Here is a 24,820-nt window from a genome sequence, read left to right on the forward strand (position 1 = left end):
ATCAAGGCCTGGTCATTGGTATCACACTGACAAGCACAGCCTATGTTTCACATATGGCATTTAAATAATTTCCACTTTGCATTATCTCTAAGAGCTACTGTGGAAACATAGATCATAAAATCTCACAATTCCACCTTTAGACAATTAACCATTTCAAAGCACTCCAATTAGCCTTCCACATGCCCTCAAAGTTCATTCTAGACATTTTGTCATCTTGCACAAAATAAATTCCAAGTCCTCAAAGTCAGGCAAAGCAGGACCCATTCAAATCCACTTTGTCTGTTTTTTCTACTATCGAGGATCTCTGCTCTGTGCCTCCTGGAGCTAAGGATTTGTCCACCATTCAGCCATCTACTTCCCACAACTTTCATTGTCTGAAATTGGATGCTACACTAGAGAAACTTCTAATCAAAGGGTCAGTTCCTGCAGTTAATTTTCATCCAGGGACACAATACATACCCACATTTTACTCTCCTTCCACTCTGTGCAATTATTATACAGAGACTATTAGAGCAGGTGAAGATTAGAGGCTTGAAAACATAAGTTCCATCATTTATGGCAAAAGCATGACACAGATAGCTACAATTTAAACTTTTCTACAACATCCATTCAACTGTAATCACAAGATAGGAAATAAAATCTCTAAATTAAAGATGATGGGCTACCAGAGTCTGTAGGGCACCTTCTGAGTACAGATTCTGCTGTTCAAACTCCTCTGTGATGATTTGTTATGAAGTGAAGTGCTGCCAAGTAAAAAACAGGCTAACACTGCCAAAATAATGGAAAAAATATCTCCTAGAGAAGATAATCTGCCTAGGTGCCAGTGGTCAAAGGGTGCAGTTTTTGTGCCACTCACTTCTACCACACAAAGACCTCCGGGTAAAATGTGTTATCAAATCTTTCAGCTCACATGAAGTTTGCTATCTCTATAACCTCTACGTAAACTACAAAAATTGAATCACAGATTCCAGACAAGGTACAACACACATAAAGACACATGAATCAGTATAATCCATTAATATTCATGAATGTTTTAAGTTCTCCATGACCATAGTCAATAGCCAATGAAGTGAAATGAGATCTTTCCATTGATTTCAGAAGACACAGGCTTGAGCCTCAGAGACAGCAACATCACATTCTCTCAAGCACTCCAGCTGATAACATACACTTTGCTAATTTGCCTCTTCCCACCCAGAATTTAAGGAATAAACAAGAGATGCTATCTTATTTCAAAGCGGTTTTGTGGAATGAGCAATGTACCATCATAAAGGTCCATATGGAGCATTTAGTATCTTTAACTGAAGAGCAGTCAAGACCACATAGCTACTCATGTTGTTAATGCCAGAATGAGATTCATAAATAAGATCTGTTATTTATTTAAGGAAACACAAAAAAGGCCTGAATGTGTCATCCTCCCAAAAGGTTGAGATTTTATTTTGCTTTAACTTTGGTCCCTGGAAAGCAGTGATTCTGACTCTTAAGTCTTCTAACAGATGTAAGCCCATCCAATATATTTAAAGATTGATAAGCAGAGTTTTTAGTTCAAACTGGCCTTGACCTTGGACAGTGTGACATTATCTGAAAACCATTAATGGTCTGAAACCAAAGGAAAAGCTCCTTAATAAAAGCAAAACAATACAAAGGTACAAAGGCAAAACAAAAACCAACAACCCCGAAACAACAAAAAAAATGAAGTTTTATTAAAACTATTGATCCTGACCTAGGGCATTACAGACATTGATCTTCCCACATCTCCACAGGAAAAAAACAACTTAAGCCAACAGATTATTGATCTATTATGAAACCTGCTGAACAAGCCATACATTTAATTCCTTACAATGAAAAAAATAATCACACCAAATTAGGATACTGAGAAAATCTATTTCTCAAAAATTATTGGTAAAAAAATACTATTGGATTAATTTCATAAACCAGACATCCTGTTAGTATGATTCAACCCTAAAATGTCGGGAGGTGAGAAGTGTAAGCACTGTAAACCTTTAAAGAACAGGTTTCAGATTTCAACTCATTAAAGCACATGTTCTTAGGGAGAAATGGCAAGTGTCCAACACTGAATACTGCAGGAACATGACTGCACAGAAAAGGACAGTGGCGAACTTTAAACTTAAAGCATACATTTAATTAAAAGTGTCTAGGATTATTATTTTCTATGAAACCAAATACTAAAGATTTGGATTTTCTTCCATTTTTTCAAAAAGATATATTTAGACTGACATAACATTGTAAATGTAGGGACAGTTGCTGAAACACCGAAAATCACCAGAATTCGGTGTTACAGGGAGATGGGGGGGCGGGTGGGTATGTAGGTGGGTATGTAGGTGTCATTTTCAGAACACAAAGATGACCTTGACAAAGTTGCATCAACTACATGTATATGTGAAAAGCACAACTTAAACTTGGAAGGCTGTTCTACTTCCAGTGCTTCACAATTACTGATTCTGCTGTTTCACCATCCTTTCCAGTTGAGTTCTATAATAAAATTGGTGGTTTTCAGCATAAGAGAAAATAGAGTTTGTTTTCCTTATGTGGCTCTGTCCCTGTATTCTTTGCTTTTTCTTTGCAGACATCATTCTACAGCATTAACAGCCAATGCTGAAGCTACTTCTATTCCAACTTGGAACTTGATTCTTTGCTGCTAGATGGAAATTAAAAACAAAGCACCATGTTTAATGCCTCATTCCCCTCCACCAAAACCACTGCAGTTTAGAGGTACTTTCCTTCCAGAAAGAGAATGCTTATTTGGGATTCAATGGCCCCTAAATCAGTATGTTACTGTAAATTCCTTCAATCTTGCTCTCCAGAGTCAAGCAAGAAAGGCCTGAAGTGATTTAAGGGTTGCCTTACCAAAATCCCCCTGCCTAAGTCCAGTTTCAATGTTAACTGTGTGTGCCAGCTCTGGGGTAGTGTCTCCTGCCTAGATATACCATTTCTGAGGGAGCAGTGCTGCAGGCAGTCTTCTTGTGAGATATTTAAATTAATTTGGGATAGTAAAAACAAAAGCCGAGAGTGAAGAATGTAAAAGTGTCCAAAATTAAAGGGCTACAGAATTCTTTGTCAATCAATGCAAAAAAGGTGCCCATTTAAAAAATGATCTAGCTTTAAATACACAATGATGGGCTCTAAACCACAAATTACCACACCATAAAGAAAATTTGAAGCCATAACAGATAATTCTATGAAAATGTCAGATCAATCATAAGTGGCAGCCAGAAAAGCAAGAAACTGTTAGGAACTATTAAGAGAGGAATACAGAACAAAGAAAACAACAAAATTAAGCCACTTTGTAAATTCCTCAGGAACCTGCAAGTTGAACATTCTGGTCCCCTACTCACAAAGACTAAGCAGACCTGCAAAAAGGTGCATTGAAGGGTGGCTCAGAGTGTCAGAATTATGGATCAAACACAGAACAAGTAAACAGAATACAAAAAGAGTTTGGAAAAAACACTCATCCAGGGGAGGTAAGCAAGACTTCTTCAAAATCAAAAGTAAAAAGTCACTGTACATGAAATGGTTATGGACTGGTCAAGCAGGATGTATTTCTTTACATAACATAGTCTCTGTGACACTCCTTATCACAAGACATGTATAATAAAATCCTATTCTGGCCTATTCAGCACAAAGACAACATCTCTAGTCCACAAATCCCCAAGCAACGTTTTGCTGGAGTGTAACATGGAACTATTACTCCAGATTTGCTCTGGTTTTATCCTCTTTCCCAAGTTCCCACTGCTGTACATTTGCAAACATCACGTAAGAGATAAATCTTTGATCTGCCTCAGTCTTGTTTCTACTCTTTCATTCTGTATTGCCACTCCAATATCATATAATTTCTACTACCTAAGCAGTGGACTTAGCTATTAATAGTTATGTCTCCTAGAATCCTTTTTAGAATTACAGTATAAAAACTCAATTCCTAAATCTATGTATCAGTATCTGAGACACAAGCACAAAATTCCTCCTTGGGAGAATAAATACAGGCTAGTTCTAAGGAAGGGAGTAGTGGCCCATACTTATTGTCATTTAACAAACATGCATTTTTCTACAGCCTAATTTTTCCTCAGAACTGTAGAATGTAAACTCATTGTAGCACCTGAAAATGGAGCTAGGTTTGATATTCCTTACTCCTGGTTATTATACATGAATAAGGGATTTCCCACCTTACTCTCAATTTCTGGGCTAAATTGGTGTACTGACACAGTAGACCACAGAAGAATCCTTTTCTTAAATCAATATGAAATTACTGAAACACACACATGTGCCTACTTACATATGTGCATACCCATTCTTTGAGGTGCAACACTTGGTACACTTAAGTCCAGTCAAGATACCTGTATCCAGGAATTTAGGTTTTAATAATGTGTTTCACCTCTCCAATAAAATGCTCAGTCTTCCACTCCCATGCAGCATAAAAGCATGAATGGTCTCTGTTACAAAAAGGTATTACCAGATTTTCTATCCATTAATCCCTACCAACAAATGCTAATTATTAATTTAGATTTTTTAGTTTCATAAGACACAAAAAACCTGATTATTTTGGGCTTTCTGGCTCACTTGTTAAGCCATTAGGGGACTAAAATGTCCTTTTTTTTTTCTAAACCCACTTTTGTTTTTGAAATTAACCTGTTTGTGAATATAAATGTACAGGGAAGAGTGAAAGTGCGCAATTGTGTGAAAAAGAGAGCACATGGTAATAAAACTCAGCTGCTATTTCCCTGGGTCCAAGGTACTACTCTGGAGTGTAAAAATGCATAGGAAGCCTAGTTGATAAAAAAAGGGCAAGTCAAGTTTTTCCTGTCTGGAAGGTCAAGCAGGAAAGCTGTAAGCAAGGAAAAAAAAAACATCTTTTCTTGCTTCTTAGAGAAGAACACATTATACTCAGGAACTTACAGAAGAAGAGCTGCAAACAGACCCACTATAAAATGTCAGCAGTGTCAATAGTATGAAATACTTCTCTGCTATACAGGTATGCTTACAGGGTAACATGTTGGTCTGGGACTGCAGCACAACCTGACAAAGAAAACCTACTGACCCTGTTTAGAGTGAGCTACGTGCTTGAGCATCAGCCCTCTTTATTCCTCTCAAAAAGCATACCCCATCATGTTATTGTGAGCTAAGAATGGCTCTTAAAATCTCTCATTGCACACCCAGAATGTGATAAACCTTCTTAAAAGAAGGGGTTTAAAAATCTTCTAAAATACTTAAGATCTAACATACTTACAAAGTAAAAGAAGTTTCATAATTCACAAGACATACTATCATTTGTCATTATTTTAATTAAGATCAGGTTTTAGTTCTATTCAAACATAGAAAATTTTAATTAGTGAGCATATCTGCACATATTACCACAAGAACAGCTGTATTGGGTGACACCAACACCCATTCAGCTCAGTTTTCTGTTTCAGATATCACATAGAGGCAAATGCCTACTATTTCTTCAACAGCAAGGGCTTGGTAGGCAGGCTCCAAAATTTGGTAACATTGCAACTTTATTGTGACATATTAACTTGGCTACACTGCACTGACTTTAATTTATGGACTAGATCAAACAACAATGATAATACAAAAATCTACAGAACTGTTTCTGCATGCACTATGTGGTAGGTGCACTAATGAAGTTTTAAGATGAACTTCTCTCTTTTTACCACATTTGCCCAGACTGCTAATAGATTTCCTGAAATATCTCAAGTAATATGTCCCAAAAAATGAAGATTTAAGTGGCTAGCAAGTCCAACCTGGCTTTAATGCTTGAATCCTTAGAAAAACCTATTTTTCACTGCCATAGTCTAGCAAATGAGGTTAGTACAAACATGCCCTTAAATAGAGGTGGTCCTGCAAACATCAGGGGGGAAAAAAGAATGGAAAGTTCTATGTTCAGCCCTGAACATGCCAGATTTCATCATTCATAACTTGAAAAATGCTGAAGTGATTTTCTTTAAATTTGGATTGTTTTTCTTTCCTCTATTAAAGCTATAAAACAAGCCAAGTTTAAAGTTTGTAGTTTCAGCTGGTCTTGAATTATGCAAATATTTCAATATAAAAGCATTTTCCATTGCTGAACTGATTTTGCTCAAACTTTCTGAAGATTTCCCTCTGAGCCAAGACCAGTCACAAAATGTATCTGACTAAAAGCAATTTGTTTAAAACTGTTATGAGCAACTCTGACAAACTTTAGAGCACACATATAGATAGGACATCTATGCTCCTACCAGAGCTTGTGATTTGTAGTGCATTTCTTAAAAGCTCCAGCTCCTGAAATCAGGAGACTGCATATGTTCAATAACTTCCCCTGCTTATGTATATTTCTTGTGGCTATAGAAGAAAGTATTGAAATGTATCCTGTAGGCTTAGTCAAACCTCAAAACTCAGTCAAATCTGGAATCTCAGGCCTGCTAAGAGGGATATTATGGAACAAGGCTGTGGTAGTGGGATTAGAGTCTTGATAGCCAAGTAACTCCCAGGACAGCTGAGGAGCATCTGCACAAGAAATTAACCCAATGCTGCTCCTTTCCCTACGTATAATCCTCTGTGCTGAAAGCTTTTGTCACAGGTGTCTCTCACAGGCTGGCTTTTCCACAAGAGTTTTATCAAAATTCAGTCATGTTGGGGATCAATGATAGAGAGAATTACAATCTTTTTGTCTGTGCTCATTCTTAAAGTCACTGAGAATGTCCAGCACCCTCCAAGTTTTTCAGTTAAAAAGATAAAATTCAACATCACCAAAAAATGCACCTCTGGCTGCCCAGAGGTGTTGCAGATGTTCCCAGCCCTGGAAGCATTCAAGGTCAGGCTGGACAGGGCTTTGAACAACTTGTTCCAGTTGAAGATGTTCTTTCCCATTGTGGGGGGTAGGACTAGGTGACCTCTAAAGGTTCCTTCCAACCCAAACCATTCTACAATTCTATGACATGGAGAGGAAAACCTCAGACCACAATAATTTCTTTGTGCTCTGTGGAGTCTTATTAGAAGGTGACAGTTAATTAAGTCAACACTTCATCTGTCACAGCTCCTGTATGCCAATCCTAAACACTCCTTTCCTTCCCTCTAAAACATACTGATCACACTCAGATTGAATTTGAGCTTGCCTCTTCCTTGCAATGACAGAGAACAGGAAGGAAGGGGAGAGAAAAGGGGCCTTGGGGCTGGAGTCCTGTGATGGAGCAGATATGAACAGACAGCAGAAAGACCCAATGCACTCCAGGATAAAGACAGAGAAATTTTTCCTCTGAAAACACAAATAATTCTGACAGCCAAAGAAAGTGGATTGACAAATGGGAATGGCTTAGATTGAGACTGCTGATGTAGTTTTTTATTCTTACTGTTTCATTGATCTGCTCCAGCTGCATGGACCTCTAAGCTGTCTGTCAATCCATACCTGACTTCCTACAGCTTGTGGTCTATTTGAGGTAAGCCACCAGTATTTTTAGTTGACATTAAAACAATGTTGTATAAATTGCAGCAATTCATAAGATGACAAAATCTTTGCAGTATGGCTAGGCCAGATTTTTGGAGGAAGGTGTTTTTCAGCTGTCTCAGTCTAAGCTCCCTCTCTCACATGCAAGAATATTTTCCAATCTGTTTGGTCAATCTTTTCTTTTGGCAATAAGCCGTGCCTTTCTGCCCTATGCTCCACTCCTAAAATACCTGTTGATACTTCCATTCTCAGAAATGAAGAACTGTTGCCACAGTCATCTCCACATGTAATGACCAGCTGTATCTGCACTTCTTCATATCACACACACCTCTACTGTGCCCTAGAAAGCCCAGGTCAAATTTTCAGCATGTATCATTCTGTGCCCCTTCACGAATGGCCCAGCAATCTGCAACAACCCCTTTTATCCATCTTATTTCCTATCCTTCCAGCCAGAACTGTATCCAAGTACATCCCCTCATAATTTCCATAACCTTATCCTCATTTGACCTACACAGAACTCTTCAAAGAGGTGCACCCTCCTCTCACAACCCAACTCCATGGTTGCCTTGGCTTGGAACATCCTTAGCAGGGCCTTTGAGAGAGCAAACAGAGCTCTGTTACAGATGTCCCCACAGCCTCTGGCTGCCTGTCTCATTTTGCCAGGCATGGGGCAGGGGAAGGGAAGGGGGCTGGGGGTGGCATCTGGCTGTGACTGCACAGAGCACAGCCTGATCCAAGCCAGACACGGCTGGCCCTCCTGATTGCCCGGGCACTGCTGACTCAGATCCACCTTGCCACTGGTGGACCTTCAGGTCCCTTTCCACAGTGCTCCTCTCCAGCCTCTCCTTCCCCAGTTTGTACACACAGCCAGGGCTGCCCCATCCCTGTGGGCAGGGTGCAGAATCCAGCACTTGCCCTCGTTAAACTTCATACAGTTGGTGATTGCCCATTTCTCTAATTTGTCAAGGTCTCTCTGCAATCTGTCGAGGTCTCAGCATAAACATGTTCAACATAACAAACATGTTGTTCTTATTATTGTTAACCTGGACAAAATATACAGCAGAAGGTATGAACAAGCATACCCAAATCCATAGCTGACTCTGCAAATACTATTTTAATCTAGACACAAGCTCTTTGAGACTTTACTGTTCCCTTAGAAAGGCAAGATAAACAAGTACACACAGTCTGCTTTTTCAAAAAACATACCCCCATGCATTAGAAAAAAGATAACAATTTTATGCTGGTAACTCCTAAATGTAGTAATTCTTTTAAAGATAATTTAGAAACTTTTATACATTCCACAGCAGGTTGTAAGTGTAGACCTAGTTAGCTCTGAAATAAGTATGTAAGCAGCACTCTATGCCATTCTATGGCATCATCATATGCTAAACTAAGGGACACATTTTCCTTCTTCCATTATTATTTTAATGTGAGGAGGTGGGAAAAAGATGGTCCACACCAAAGGAAAAGGGGGAAAACAATAACAAATTGGTATCTCTTTCGAGAATTGCCCCACAGGCCAAACATTTTTATGTTCTTAATCATTATTAAATGACTTAACATGACACACAGAGCCTGGCAAATGATTGCATCCTGACACAAGAACGAATTACAAATGAAATGAAAGATCAAGCTGTATTAGAGGACTGCCTCTGGGAAATGAAAATCTTTAATTCTCTTTTATTATTGACATTTATTTGGCTGCCACGAATAACAACATAGCAAAGAGATTCAGCTATGCTTGTGCACTGAATAGCTTATCCCACGGCTCAAAACTGCCTTAACATTTATCATGTTTGCTTTTGTAGCTGACACCATTGCATACAGTCTCTATCCATCTCACATTTATCATGCATATAAAGTGCCTTCTCTAATTTAAGTTCATTTCATAGCGAACAAACAGCTAAGATTAGCAAGTGTCAGTCCTCAAATAAGCTCCCGGTTGTAAAAATATCAAAGGAGGGATTAATGGATTTGTTAACAACTCCAGTTTGAAGAATAAAAAAAGTACTCAGTGAAAATTAAATAAGAGCACAGGAGGGTTACACATAAGATTTAGGTTTAATACATTATTACTAGCTCATGTATAAAAACATTTTTATGCTGCTATTTTTCAGTCAAGTGTACAATACTCAAGTGGAGTGCCTCCTCATGGGCATTCACAACAGGCAGTAACTCTCTGGAAGGAACACTTCCATCATCATCAGTGCAATACACCTACCCAGCTCTCAGTGACTGCTATCTATTCCCTTTAAAACACTTTGTAGCTAACAAAATAGGGGAAGGAGCAAACTGCTGAAGAAATAATTCAAACTGCTGCTAGGAATGATCTTTATAGCAGTGACATACCTGCTTAGTGCCTAGCCCCTGAAGCCACAGTCTGAAGCCAATTCTGATTTTGAGGCAAATATTGTATGAGTAAGCACCAGTCCCCCAGGTGCAAAGCTTCCTCTACTTCACTTGATTTCCAAAGGAGGAATTCAGCCCAGCCTAATAACTCACCTTGTGAAGGAATGAGCTACTAAAATGGTTCACCACAGCACATGTTTTTAATAGCTTTATTTAGTCTAGAAGCATAGGTGGACAGAATTAAAGAGACTGTCAAAAGGTAGGCAGTCATGTTTATAATGCTTAAATCTGTGTGTCGTACATCATCAATTCAGGCAGCAGAAACTGCTTGAATCCTGCTAGAACACCTTTTTCCCACGTACTCTTATGAGAATTGAAGAGCAGACGGCTGAGAAAAGCTAAAGTGAGACTTTCTGCTCAAAGTAAAAAAAGCCTGGAAATTCACTTAGTACTGGATTTCACTTCCTCCTCTTTGCAAATGTTTAAATATACTACACTGTTGCACAGCTGTTCTCAGCAGGCACAGTGTATTCTTGTTTGCAGCAAAGATGGCTACACAGATAAAATCTCAAGTCATAAAAGTCTAAGTAAAACCAACTGCATCAATATTTTAAATCTATGTTATAAAAATGTTCAGAACTAAATTCTCAGGCATTCTTGTGAAATAATAGCTTCTTAAATTCAGACTCCTGAAACAATTAAAAACATAAAAGATGAGAAACACAGAGTAACATCAAAAGGCAAATGGTCAGACTACCATTTGAAAATTGTAAAACCTCAACTTGTAATTGATTAGCTGGAATATTTACTGTGGGCGACAGTGGAGATTTGGAAAACATACCTGTAGCCAATACAGTGTCATCTTTGCCTTGGGTGAAGACCACAATTCGCTGCCTTTTAGTGTTCACCTTCGGCAGGGCTTGCGTCTTCCGGGCTATCTCTTTAATGTTTTCAGTCTATTAAGAGAGAGAAAGAAAATTCTTGTCACAGCATACTGGAGTGGTGGGAACTTTATTAGCAGATCAAAGATTTATTTTCTTACAGCAAGGTATAAAATAGACTTTACTGTCAGTAGAGGAAGATTTTTGAAAGGAAAGAGGGCATTCTCCTAAGGGCTTATGTAGTACTATGAGACTATTGTTTTTAATCTTGATAATGATAGTTCAGCTATTCCAACCACCGCAACACTGCAAAGCTAACAAAGGAATTACAGAACATTTCTTAATGAGCAATTAGTGGGTTTCTCTGCTGCTGACTGGATTCTAACCATACCTATCATAAAACTAAAAATAAAATTGGTTAAGAGAGGACTTTGGATAAACTCCGAGCCTGGTTTTCACCCAATTTAGCCAGGTTTTATACTATGGCCACACCTCTGACTTCAGCACACTTACAAATACTTTCTCTAACTTCCCTACAATAACTGATCCCATCAAGCAAACTGTACCCCTGAGAGGGTGTGCAGCCCAGCTCCCACTAGCTGGTTGCATAACTGAGATGCAGGGAAGCAAAGGGCAAAAGGAATTTCAGTGGGGCACAGAATATAACCAGTTTTCTGCAGGAAGGCTCACCTGCAAAAGCTTCAGAAATCTTCGCTTTAAAAGGATATTGTACTTCATTCTGCATGTAGGTAGGAGCAGAGAACGTGGCAGACTGAACCAAAGCTCTCATTCATCCAGTGTCTTACACATCAGAAGGTTTGGAATGTTTAAATTAATGCAGTAAACTCTAACAATACCACTTGTCACTAGAATATTATAATTTCTATTCTCACCATTGCCCTATGATCGAAACAAAAGGGTTTCAATTTCTAATTGACTTGGTTTCCAAGCTCATCTGTAATACGTATTTCTGTTATTTGTATTAACATCAAACCCTTTTATAATGTTATATGGGAAACTTTTGCTCTCAGATTTCTAACTCAAGTCAGTAAGTTCTACAAATTAACTTTGGTGTAACCTATTTCTTGCCATAATTGATATATATATATAGTTTTTTCTGTTATTTTTATAACATTAGGAAAGAAGTATGTATGACTGTAACTAATCACTGTGCTATTTACTGTGCACCACTTTGTTAACATCTGTGTTAAATAAAGCTGTATTTTTCCCCCAGTTTCTTCTTTGTGCAAGGAACTGTAATGAAATACAGCACTGGCCTAGCCTTGAATAATATGGAAACACAATAATACTTTCTGCATTGCTTTGTGTACTGTTTGTTATAATTCCAAACTCACCTGACACGATTACTATTACAGACAGAGAATATGCCTGGGTTAATATATTTACCAGCACCCCTTAATGTGAAAATAACTACATTTTCTGCAACACTTTCAGCCTCCCTCTAGTTTCTTCCCTAACTTTGGGTAGTCAGTGAACCCATTGATTTATATACATGTGGCAAACATGAAAATAGTTTCCTTTTATTTGTTGGTCTCTTCTCCTCTTTTTAAAATTCTCTCCTACTTTTCATTTCCATATATGATACTCTCACTTGTGTTATTTCTTCCTCCTCCTGCTCAGACGGCTAATAAAGCTTTTAGAAGGCAATGCCTGCTACCAGAGAAGAACAGAACTGAGGGCAGTAACAGGGGCCATCTTCCCACTAATTCTCAGAAGGCAAGGAGTCTCTTAAAGATGCCAAAGAAAAAAATTGAAATTACTGCTCTTCTGTTTTGAAATGTTTTTTAAGAGGTTTATGAACAGCAGGTATCAGCTGGTGGCACAAGCTGTTGAATATGGGATGGATGGAGAATGCAGCCCTCAGCCTGGTAATACACAGGCTTGCCAAAGCCTTGCCACAGAAGTTTAACCTCAATTCTGAGCTACTTCAGGCCTTGGGAATTAAGAGATCCACAAACTTATACACAACAAAGCATCACGAAGATCAAAGGAAACAGGGGAGAGGAGTTTAGTTTTTGCTAAGTAGGAAGTGGCTACTAGTGACTTTATTAGGCACATTTTCAGTGGAGTAAAGCAGGCACAGAAATCAAAGTGCTTGAAAATATTTGTACAATGTATTTACGGGTACGATGAATTTTAAAAAGAAGATTATGAAGTTATAATAGGAGAAAATGGCATAATCAAGAGATGATTTTTTCAGCCTAAGGAAGAATAAAGATTAACTTAGATGAAGAAAAGAGGTCCCTGAGGAAAGAGATTGTGAAGAGTGATGGTAAGGATGAAATAATGTAGACAGGGAAAAAAAGTAAAAAGCACATATGTTTTCAGGAAAAATTTAATATATAATAAGCATGTAAGAGGAGAAGGAAAATATTTAGGTCAAAAAGGTAACTTTTTTCAAAAAGCAGAAATTTCAAGACAGAGAGGTTTGGACACTTCTGATTTTGCAGATTTTGGAAATAGCTGACTAGTGTCTTCTGTGAAAAGTAACTTGACCATTTTTTGCCAAAATTACTTCCCATACTAATTTTTTTCAAAGGAAGAGAATAAATCAGAGCTTCAATGTGAGTGTTCAGGAGGCTTTAACTTTTGCACAGGTTTTTTTTGAAGGTACAAATGTGACATTTTACAATATGTGACTATTTACAGCTGAAGACTGCAGAGGTACTAATGCCTCTCAGTTTGTTGTAAGGCAAACATCATCAAATGCTACCATCTCTGATTTCTGTTCAGAATTAATAGCCAAAATGTGTAATATTTGTTTTGCAGTGATTTTTACCTGCCCATTTACTGAGTCTTTCTTACACATTCTGTGCCTCTGGACATAGCTGAGTGATAAGAGTAAACTGGTTTGTGGCTTAAAGCCTCTACACACTCCCCAAATACACAGGATACTCCCACATACCCAGTTACATATTTGAACCTGATTTAACAAAGCTGATGTACAAATCTCACTGAAGCATGATTTGCCTGTCGGTGCTGCACCTGAAGAATCTCACAGTGGCACCCATGGCAGCAGGTCAGTGGGATAGAGGCAGGTGAAGGAAGTGTGCCAGGTGTCCAGGATCAGACATGGGCATGTGCCAAACTGCATCCAGCCAGAACCACTACCAGACCTTGTCTTCTGAGTCTTGCCTCTGAGCAGATCCCAAATAGCTGGGACTGCCATAGCCCTGACCTAAACAGACATAAATCCTTCCAAAACAGGGCACTTGTGCAGTGTACCTCATTAACTTAAAGACCTAAAGCTGGTCCAGGGTAACAAAACTCCCTCTAATATGGTTCCCCAATGAATATGGACTTAGAGGAGACCTCTAACAAGAAAAGTTATTTTGCATGGCAGCTGCTACTAACCCCTTAGATATTTACTGTCTCCTTCTTTTCAGTTTGCTTCTTGGGTGGACAGACAGAACTGAACCCTAAACTTTATGTTTAAAGTAGTATTTTGGTTTCCTAACTTCTATGTAGAAGGAGCAGGAAGTTACTTTTTTGTAAAAGCAAAACCTCATAAGCCTTTGTTATTTGAAAATTAATGGAAATGCCATCAAAATATAAAGTTTGTATAGATATAGACTATCTATATCTCTATATAGTTTAAAAATGACATAGAACATGAAATTCACAAAAAAAATCTCAATCCCACAGTGATGTTCAGGAAGAGACAACACCAGAAGTAATGTTCTATTTTTGATTATTACAGATAAGTGTTGGTCAGGGGATAGAATGAGGGAAATAATGGTCTTCAAATATCGTGACTGATTTTATAAAAATACTTTGTGTTTCAGCAAAGTACAATAAAAAACTAACTGTGGGAATGGTGCTGCATAAAGATTAAAATTCCTTTGACTGGAATTTCCCTAACAAAGAAATAAACAGATTTGTGTCATGGAGGTGCTGTCTCTCACCTGTAATAAGATTTCATTTCTTCAGAAAAGGTGTCTATTTTGCTGAAGTTCTCTTAATTGTAACTTCTCTTTTTTTTCAAAAACTGTTTCAGATACATTGAACTCATTTCATGTGTAAAAGATGAACTCAGTATACAAAATTGTTGGAATTACTGTGAGGCAGAACAAAAAACCATAAACAAACAAATAACTAAACAAAAGAAGCTGGTCACCAACTGATTTTCTATGCTGAAAGATTTCTGATTAAAAAATAAAAGTCTTTCCAGGTGGCAATTGAAATGCAGCCACCAGCAACTTTTAATCACTTCTATGAAAAACATCCTCTTGATTTTTGCCCTGGTCAATCAAGTCCTTTCCTTTAATTTGCCATGTTTTACCAGTTTTCTCTTCTCAATATAAAAATCAAGCTTTTGAGAGTTGCTGGGAATTTTTCTTGGTTTTAATTGTAAGGCTAATTGAAGCTCTTCAAGTTTTTCATAAGATGCTTTATTATCAGTGTGATATTTTTTTTCTTTTGGTCTCCACAGCACAAAAGGAAAACAAAACTGTGGACACTATCAAGTTTTACTCATCTCTGTCAGCAAACTTGACATGTGAATTGTTGCCAAGCAAGGGAGTAATAAGAGATAAGATCATAATCATTGTGCACTTTACTGATATGCTGTAATCAAATGTGGCAGATTTAGGATGTTCAGGAGGAACTGTGCTAAAATCTCTAAGCATGCACTAATGGAAAGGTTAATATGATGGTAGTTAGCAGACACCAGCAAAAGCAGTTTGTCACTAGAGCTGAATTTAAACCAGGCACATTCAAAGTCTTTAGCTCAAGGGGGCAATAAAAATATAGAATGGGTAGACTTAATACACTACTTCCTTTCTTTTTATTGTCTAGCTACCAGAGGGTACCAATAATATCTTATGCTTCATATTTTGGAGGCATCTGTGAAATTCATTCATTAGCATAAACTCAAAGTGTATTTTTATGCCTAACAATACAGATTATACAAATGAAAACTGACAGTAATAAAAAGTCTGAATTTCTACAAAGCAGCCACGTGAATTTGGGAAACATAAAATGCAATGGGACAGCCCACAGTTTTAATAGCTAAAACAGTGATGGCATTGATGTACCTGCTGGTGTATGGTTCTAAAGAAATCTAAATTGTAGAACAAAAGCTGTCAGTCTTTCCCTCTTTTTTTCCATGCAACCAATCACACCCAGAAATGGCACACTTGGGAAGCGATGTGGTTTGAATTGCGCGGCTTCTATTATTTATGCAAAATGGGTGTTGAGCAGTCAAACTCCTTTCTATTTTTTTACACTGCAAACAAATCAATTAAGGTGGGTCTTATTCCAGTGAAAAAGCAACATGTAAAAGGATTTACGTGTGTTCGGTTCTGCAATTTAGATTTCAGTAAGATCACTTACTATCTGCAAAATTAGCACAAGCCTTGTCACATTAATTACAGTATTTAAAAACTGCCTGTTTCAATTGGTTAGAGACCAATAGCTGATGGTTCTCCAGATTAAGATATCTGAATGTAGCCAATGGGAGGTAGTAGTCAGATAAATATCTTGAGAAGATGAAATCAAAAGCTCTGAAAATCACTGTAAAATCAACAGTATTTACTTCAAGAAAGTAGAGGATCAGACATTTTTAGAGCTCAGATGGAAAACACCGACTCAAATATGTTTTGAAACAATTTCCACACTACCTTTTCTAAAAAGCAGCTGTTTGTAAAAAGCACAGTTTACATTAATCAGTACCTAACAATTTTATATACAACCTCTCTAAAATTCATTTGCATAATGATAATCCGCATATGGCAGGGTTTAAGTTATTTAAGCGGTGTTATATTTCACTATTTAGTGTTGCTTCACCACTGCTTTAGCAGTGAATCCTTCTGGAGTGTAATGCAGCTAATGAGGTAGCTTTTTAACTGAACAAACTGACAGGTCCCATATCTGCAGAGGCAGCTTGAAACCGTGCCCAACCTCTCGGCTTCCCAAGAGGCTTTTCAAAATTCAATAAATAACATCTGTAGGCGATGTTGGGTGCAGACCTAGCAGAGTGCGTCATAACACTGAGCTGGCAGAACAAAGAAACCATGACGACTGCCAAGTTTCCATGGCAACCGCTGCGAGGCTTGGAGAGTATAATAGCACATCAATCATTGTCCAAAAGAACTTCATTATCAGCAAGAAAAAAACCTTTAGGATCTGTTTAGTGTGCAATTGTGGGTTAACTCACCTCAAAGCCTTGCTCTCTAGCAAAAGTGGCAGCTTCCTGAAATAATAAAAAAAGAACAGTTAATTATAAAGTGCTAGATAATGAAGAAATAACACATTTTGAAACTCATTCAGCCAGTTTTCCTTTTACACGATTATCTCAATATAGCCATATACAGTTGTGCAATTCTGATAGCCGCACCAAAAGCTTCTCCCTCTTCCCTCAAGCCCGACAACAGTACAATGTCAACACATTTCACAAGTTCAAATAAAGAAGGTACAATATGATTTTTTCCAAGTAAGGAAAGTTACTTCTGCAGATAGGACTTGAACTAGGAAAAATCCCTCACATATATTTTTAATTGAAATTGTACTATCTCCATTTATGAATGACACTTCATGGGATACATGTTATCAAGCCATTAAAAAAATCATTTGTCATCTACAGTGCATTAAAAAATCAGGATCACTAAATGTGTTCAAACCCTTGTGGTAGAATCAGATGAGCATTTAAAAATATTCTGATGTCTTAATCACTGCTTTAAGCAATTTAACTATGTTCTTTTCCTGAAAGAACAGAGGAAACATCATGGTTATCAGTATGTCCTCATGTCTTATTTATATTAATAGATGCAACTAAAAATCTGTTTTGAAATAAAAGCAAGGGAATGGAAGACAATAGCAATGTTTTCCCCTTACTCACTTTCCATCTTAACATTGGAAATACTGCAGAATACCCTTGAAGTATTTATGTTTTAACTTGCATTCTTCCAGATTATCTTTGCCAAGTAATATTAACAGAGGGATAATCTAGAGCCAAAATGGTGAGTTGATCTAAGTAAAGAGAAATGGATACTGTACCAAACCAATCCAGTGTGCCTATGAGAGGTTTTAGTGCTTCAGAAAACACACAGTTGTGGACCTACATGATCTGTCAATTTGGGGGCAATAGAAGAATTTGAAGTGGGTACAATTGATTATAACAACAGTAAGTTGAGGTTAATAAAATGTGATAAGCTGAAAAGCACAACTCCTCAGGCTGCTTCACTGCAGAAACATAAGGCTGACCGGGTTACCCTTAGCTGATGTTGACAGAAAAACTGAATCATGGTCCTGACAATTGGGTGCGGGCAAGGTTAGCCACTTTGACAATTTACTTACAATTGAATCCCTTCTTGTACATCACACAGTCAATGACATTTGCTAGCCTGGCTGTCAAGAAGGAGTGTAGGGTTCAAAGATATCATGCAGTGTTTTCCTAAACCAGCATGTGATTAACAAAGCCTATGCTCATATGAAAAAAGGAGCCTTGCAAGCTTCCACTCCATAGTGATGCACTTACAATGAACTGCAACACAATCAAGAAAGCCTCAAATGGGACTGTGACACAGAAGAAAAAATAAAATAGGAGAAATAAGGGAGCGATAAGGGGAAGAGAATAAGAAAATTGACTAAAAATTATGTCTTCTACCCAAATAATTTCTTTAACCTCAGGTTTTTGGTCATGCAATTGAAATCGGAAGTTACACTGATCTGTCCTAAGGGATTTCTTTAAAATCCCAATACAGCAGGACATTAACATCTGTGTTAAACTATTGTCTGGCCAGGAAATTGGACACCGGTACATGAAATAAAAACTGCTTCAGTGAAGTGGTGCTTTCTTGTGTGGGAGACTTTGAGAGAATTCATCTTAATTTTCTGTACCCATGCATAGCACATGTGTTTTGGAAGACCTGGCCCTTCCACAAGAAAGGATAAATGATTGCACATTTGTTAAAAAGTATCTCATCTTCAGATTCTCCTGCAAGAGCGTCATCTTTTAGCCTGGTCTGCTGCCCAGCTACATGAATAATGGCAGCCAGCATAAAATCAGAGATTTTCCTGCAGTTGACCTCTAATCTAAGAGTGCCTGAGCATGCCAAAGAACAACAGCAATCTTAATTTTCTTCTCTCCTATCAACTGAACCTCAGAATGACTCCTGAGCAGCTTATTTCAATAAAGATTGTGCCTACAGTCCCCTACAAACCAGCCTTTCTCAGAACAAGATCTCGTTAAGAATTAAGGCCTTTCCAGTAAAAAAAAAAATAAAATAAATAATGAAGCTCAAAACACACATTTGGACTGTAGAGTTTAGTGCTTGTGAAACGCTGAGAAATGTGAGGCAGGCTCTGATTGCCAGGGACAGTTCAAAGTAAATTAACCAGATAAAAGCAACGAGAACCTTTTAGTATCTATTCACAATAACAGTGAGAACAGGAAACAAGCAGAACCCATCTGTGCAGCCCTAGGGCACCTCATACTGAGCTTCACGTCTCTAATAAAGTAGTCAGGTTAAAGTCTAAGTGGATGTAACATGTGGAGACTGCTTGGGTTACAGCGGCCAGCCGGGGCGTTCCCTGGTGCAGGTGATAATCAGTATGATAATCACTATATTTACAGGCTTTCCATTTTATATCTGACACTGAAAATCACGAAGAAGGAGGGATTAAGGAAATAAACAACCCACACAGAAGCTTTACCGCTCCCCAGAGAATGCAGCATTTTCATTCATGCGTGACATGCGACAACAGCAGAGCAAAACAGCGACAGAACAGAATTTTCTTAGGAGGCTTCATTTCACATCAGGACTTCTTTCAGTTTTGATAAACTTTACACATTATTCATTCATTATTCCAACTCAGCATTTTCAGAGCTGTTTCTGTTACTGCCTACAGAACATTTCATAAAACCCTCTCCCCACCTTATCACTGTTTCATACTAAATATATTAAAAATTCACACTCCTTTTTCTATATAGCGTTTTTACTAACTGTGACAGCAAATTTATTGTTGCACCATCTAAAGTAGAAATGAGATTTGCTTTTAGTTGTGAAATGTCATTTGGCTCATGCTGTTTGGGGGGAAAAAAAAATCCTAAGTACACTCAAGCTGACGAAACCTGTGTGCAATGCCACTTAATGGGAGTAACACAATGTCACCAAAGTTAACACACACCCTCTCTTTACACAATAGTGAGCAGTTTACACAGGAAAGCGAGATTAATTAGGGAGATAACAATAAAAAAGACAACTTCCGTTAGTGCTGGCCTTGCTGTTATGTTAGAATTTGCTTGCTAGCTGAAAACTATTTCCATTCTTGCATGTATTTTACTGCTGTCGGAGTCCCAGCTGAAAACTGTTTCCATTCTTGCATGTATTTTATTGCTGTCTGAGCCCCAGCACTCAGTAAAAGGAACTGTTTACAATCTACACACAGGCTAATTTTAACAGGACTTGTTAAAATCCTGAGTCCTTTTATCACAGCCAGTACAAACTATTTGTTTATAAGTAAACAGAAACATACCCTCCAAACACAGAATCCATCAGCCTCTGCAATCCTAGGAGTAACATATAATCCTATGCTAGCCCCCTGTGTTAGAATACTTTTATGATTATAGAGTTAACATGGCTCAACTTTAATAATTGCATGTTCAGTTTGCCATGAGACACAGAAGGCTCACCATATATTGAATATTCTTGACACATCCAAATTTTTTTTTGTTGGTACCAAAGTTTGATGATTACTTGATCAAATTACAGCCAAAATGGTAACAATATGCATAGTGGGTTAAAATTAATTTATGTAGGCCAACATAAAACTCACACAATTGCACTGAACAGCATTTGAAACCACATATTGCCAAAATTAGCTGACAAAGGCTGTTTCAAAAACACCAGCAACATTATTATGTACAATATGCATTTTAACCTTTGTATGGAAAAAAAAGGAGCACTGAAAACTAAATTTGCATTTCATTGCCGAAATCAACATTATCTCATAAAGAAATGATAAAACAGCAGGACAGCAATGATACCCTTGCACACTGAATGCATTTCCCATAATTGCACAAAACAGCAAATGCAGGGGACGCTGAAGATAATCCCTCCCCTGCCATCCTTCTTGGTAGGTAAACATCTCACAGAATAACCTCAACTCACATATTACAGTACTACCCCCTGGATTTACTGTTTTTAATTGGGAGATTACTGACAGGTTTTGAGGGAGTTCCTACTTCATTAACTGTGAACTTCCTGACTTGCCCAAAATGTACCCTATTCACATTTCCAGGAATACCATCCTCATTCTGTGCACAGTCTGTGACGCAGAGGGCTCAGCCCAGCCCGTGAATCAATGCAGCCTCAAGCCTGCACTCACACAGAGCGTGTGGAACTGCAGAGGAAGCTCCCTGCAGCCCAGAGCAGAGTGCATGACAACAAAAAGAAATAAAAAAGCCAACTCACTCTATGAGAAATAATAAATGACCATGAGGACCATATACTTTGTGTCTGTGTTTGATGGGACAATTCCTATGGGTAACAACCATGTTTGATTTTAATTTGAATAGCACTTCCAACACTCTACCTTATAAGCCTTTCTAGAGGACTAAAATATTTTAAAAATTACTCATAAACATTTTCTTCCTTTTTTACATTCAGGAGTATGGACTATTAGTTTTCTTCTATTTACATTGTTTCCTTGAACATACTGAATGCTATGATTTTCTCACTCAGGTAATTCCCTTTTTTTCAGTATAATCATTTAATACCATTCATTCCACTCCTGAGTTCATCTCCAATTCTGGTGTAAAGCTGTGTTCTTTGTATCCTCTCTGGCTTTCCTACACATTGTACTGTTTGTGACAACAAAGTTACTTTCACAACTCTAACATTAAAACCCTGCTATCTAAAAGCAATGTGTGGCACTTGAAATAAACAAATGAAGATACAGGGAAGATTTCTGGAGAAATGATGCCCACTGATATCCACAACTTCATTCTGTAGAAGACAGACTTAAATGATCAAGATTGGCTTAGATTGATAATCTCCTTTCTTAGACGTAGATGCTGAACTCATTATTTCTGAAACAGACATTTTTATACAAGATTTCCTAAAGGACAGCAGACTTGTAAAACAAAAAACCAAAACCAACCAAAACAAACAAACAAACATGTATTATTTGTCTCTCTGCACTATAGACACGAGTCTTTATTGCAATGTAATTACTAAGACTTGTAGTTTACCTTCCCTTAAGTAGGCACATCTGTCCTTCTATCTGTCTATCCCTTCTACCATTTTCCCCATTCCCTAACAAAGAGGTTTCTTATACAATTCTGTGTTTTTAGAGCTATACCTTTTTTTATATACATCATAGGTACTGAGAATCTCTGATTTCAGTGGCATCTGTTGTGCCCCGTAAATCTGAGTATAAACCAAAAAAATGATGCTCTCTTTTGTTAAAATCTCCCTTCTTATTTTCTTGGAAGATAAGTAATGAAGAATGAATTAACATGTGCCCTTCTTTTGGTATTTCCTTCCTAAAACAATTGTCACAGTGCAGGAGATCAACCAGTTTTTAAGAAAGAGACCTTGTGATCTGTGCCATGCCATGTTTTCTACTCTTCCAGCTCCAGACCAGTTTATACTAAATATGACCCTGGAAATGGGACTTGAAGCACAGAGAGGACAATGGATTTTCAATTGCTGCCTTTGAATTATAACAAAGATGTCATAAATACATTCACAAACTTCACAGCAGAGTTGATGGGATGTTCTATCAAATTATCAGGTATTTATTTAATGCAGCCCATGAACATGCAGCACTATGACCTGTCTTTATACCACTTTTTCCTGTATATGGTTCACAAAGCCAGACTAAGGTAAATCTGATTTTATTCCCTGTCCCAATTCTAGGAAAGTAATAGATTCATATACATACACAGAGAGAGAGAGCAATCACAGCAAATCCACAGTTCTTAACATGGTGAATTAACAGCACAGAAGAACTACAAGTACTTTCCTGCGATGCAAATAGGGGTGATGTCAAAGCTGTGGTAATGATAATCATGACCTCCCCAAGGAATTAGAGGTGGATTCCACTAAAGACTGCTGATCAGTTGAAAACATGATTTCAACAAGCAGCTGCTATTATTCTGCTACTTAAAATGAATGGATGAAAAGTCTACAGGACACAGTTCCAGCTGGATCACTAACCTTTAGTGCCAACAGTACATTTATTGTAGTTAGTGGTAAGATACATGTGTTCATCCTCAATCAGTGCTAAAGAGCTATCAGTGGTTACTCCAAACACTGGAGATAGTCCTATCCAGCCTGTTATGTCATTGTAGATGGATTTAGACAGACATTTAAGGTCAACTATTAATACATTTCATTGTGTAAAGGCAATACAAGCTCATATGCCTTTATTAAAAAATGGCCACTTATAAAGGCATTAAGGGCTCAAAGGTAAATGCAATTTCATGCTTTTTCTTTTTTCCTTTTCCTCGGAGATAGCTGCTTTAATATGGGTCAATAAAAAGAGTTTGAGAACGAAAGACAAAAGAACCACACAGGATATTTTCTGAGACACGTGGTGAAATTCTGCCACAGCTGGGAAAGTTTGTGATACACGTGGGGATGTGCTACACGGTTGTAATGCTTCAGTATTATTTTTGTTTGACAACACAGAGGCCTCATCCCTGATTCAGTCAGTAGTGTAAATCTGTTCATGTTTCAGAGAAGGTCAGTGAAAGTGGTCAGAGAACGGACAGACCCCGCACACAGCTTGAGAATCAACACTGAGAACCAGCAAATATCTACCCCTCCCTAGATATTACTGGAAAAAACACAGCTGGCATCAATTGGATGGGCAGATTATCACAAAGGAACACTGAGGGTTTTTTTACCCCACTTTCTTTTACATATGAGCAGTACTAGACCCCAATTTTATTTTTTTTCCACGAAGGATAGATAGTGAGAATTCATATCATATCCTAAAAAAACATTTCAGCTTGCTCCAGAAATACTAAAAGACACTGGCAAACATATGTACACTGCCTTCACCCAGCAGCTGAAAATATAAAATAATAAGAATCAGTTCGAGAGAATAATCAGAATAAGTATAAATACCATATGGGGTTAAAGTTGTAGTGTTCAGAGGGGGTTCTGGCACAATACCAGAGGTTTTTGTCTGAAAAAGCCTAGTGTGAAAAGAATTGAGAAAGAAACATATTTCCTGTCCTGCTTGGGCTCACCCTGGAGTGTTTGTATCACGTACAATTCATTAATATTCAAGCTATTTATCCTCCTATTCAGGTTACTACCAGAACTATAGTTCCTGCCAGAATCTTCTGTGGAAAGAATCACCCTGAGTCAGAGCTTAATGCCATTACAGGGTCTGCAACGGCTGCAGCAGGGACGTGCCTCTGAGCCATTTTGAAATTTTATGATGGATAAAATGGTATTACATCTCTATCTTACATCCTTACCTAAAGATCTGAACTTCTTATGACTCTGTATGTGTCTCTCTCCTCACACATTACAAGCACCAAATTAGTGAACAATACTTGTTTACAACATTTCTCTATACAAATGTCTGTTTCTACCTGAAAAATAAATGCATCATCATCAGAAGTGAGAAAGAAGGAAAAAAGACACCCCTTCCTTAAATATCATTAAATCAGGAGAACATAATAAAAATGAAAACAAAAATATTAATAGCTAGAAGATAAGAGTTCTATTTGTACATAAAAATAGAAGATGTGTGGGGTCTTTTGAAGTCTTTAACGCTGCTCATTGAATGCTCCCAGGGCTACCTTTCTGGCTGGAGGGTGACAAACAGAAATAAAAGCTTGCATCATTTTCAATGAGCCCTTCTGTGATTGTAACCACTTAAACTAGCCTGAAATCAGACTAGACATTCTCATCTAGCAATTTCAGATGAAGAGAATAATCAGACACTCTGCTAAAAGTGCTAGGATCTAGCAGGATTCTCTCTAGTCCTGGTAAAAGGTTAATGTATTTTTAGCAGTGAAATTGAGTTGTTTTATATACTTTGTTTAGTGTGATGTCATGCACAGCCATTTAGAATTGTAACTGAGGCTGTGGCATTGGGAACTCTGTAAAAAGCAATTGTGTCACACTCTTCATGCGCTGGGCCTGCTTTGCTGGTTAACTCTGGCAAAAAA

General features: G+C 37.8%; 1 protein-coding gene across 2 annotated transcripts in view; it reads right to left on the minus strand.

Annotated features, from left to right (window-relative positions):
* Positions 1-24,820, minus strand: part of ADK (adenosine kinase) — a 265,882-nt gene that overhangs the window by 29,585 nt on the left and 211,477 nt on the right. For both annotated transcript variants that reach the window (XM_058028956.1, XM_058028957.1), the window contains exons 8-9: positions 16,841-16,876; positions 10,623-10,737 (exon numbers count right to left, since the gene is read on the minus strand). In XM_058028956.1, the coding sequence (XP_057884939.1) occupies positions 10,623-10,737; positions 16,841-16,876 (151 nt within the window). The remainder of the gene's footprint in view (positions 1-10,622; positions 10,738-16,840; positions 16,877-24,820) is intronic.

The sequence above is a fragment of the Melospiza georgiana genome, chromosome 8 (genome assembly GCF_028018845.1).
Source record: "Melospiza georgiana isolate bMelGeo1 chromosome 8, bMelGeo1.pri, whole genome shotgun sequence".
Taxonomy (NCBI): domain Eukaryota; kingdom Metazoa; phylum Chordata; class Aves; order Passeriformes; family Passerellidae; genus Melospiza; species Melospiza georgiana.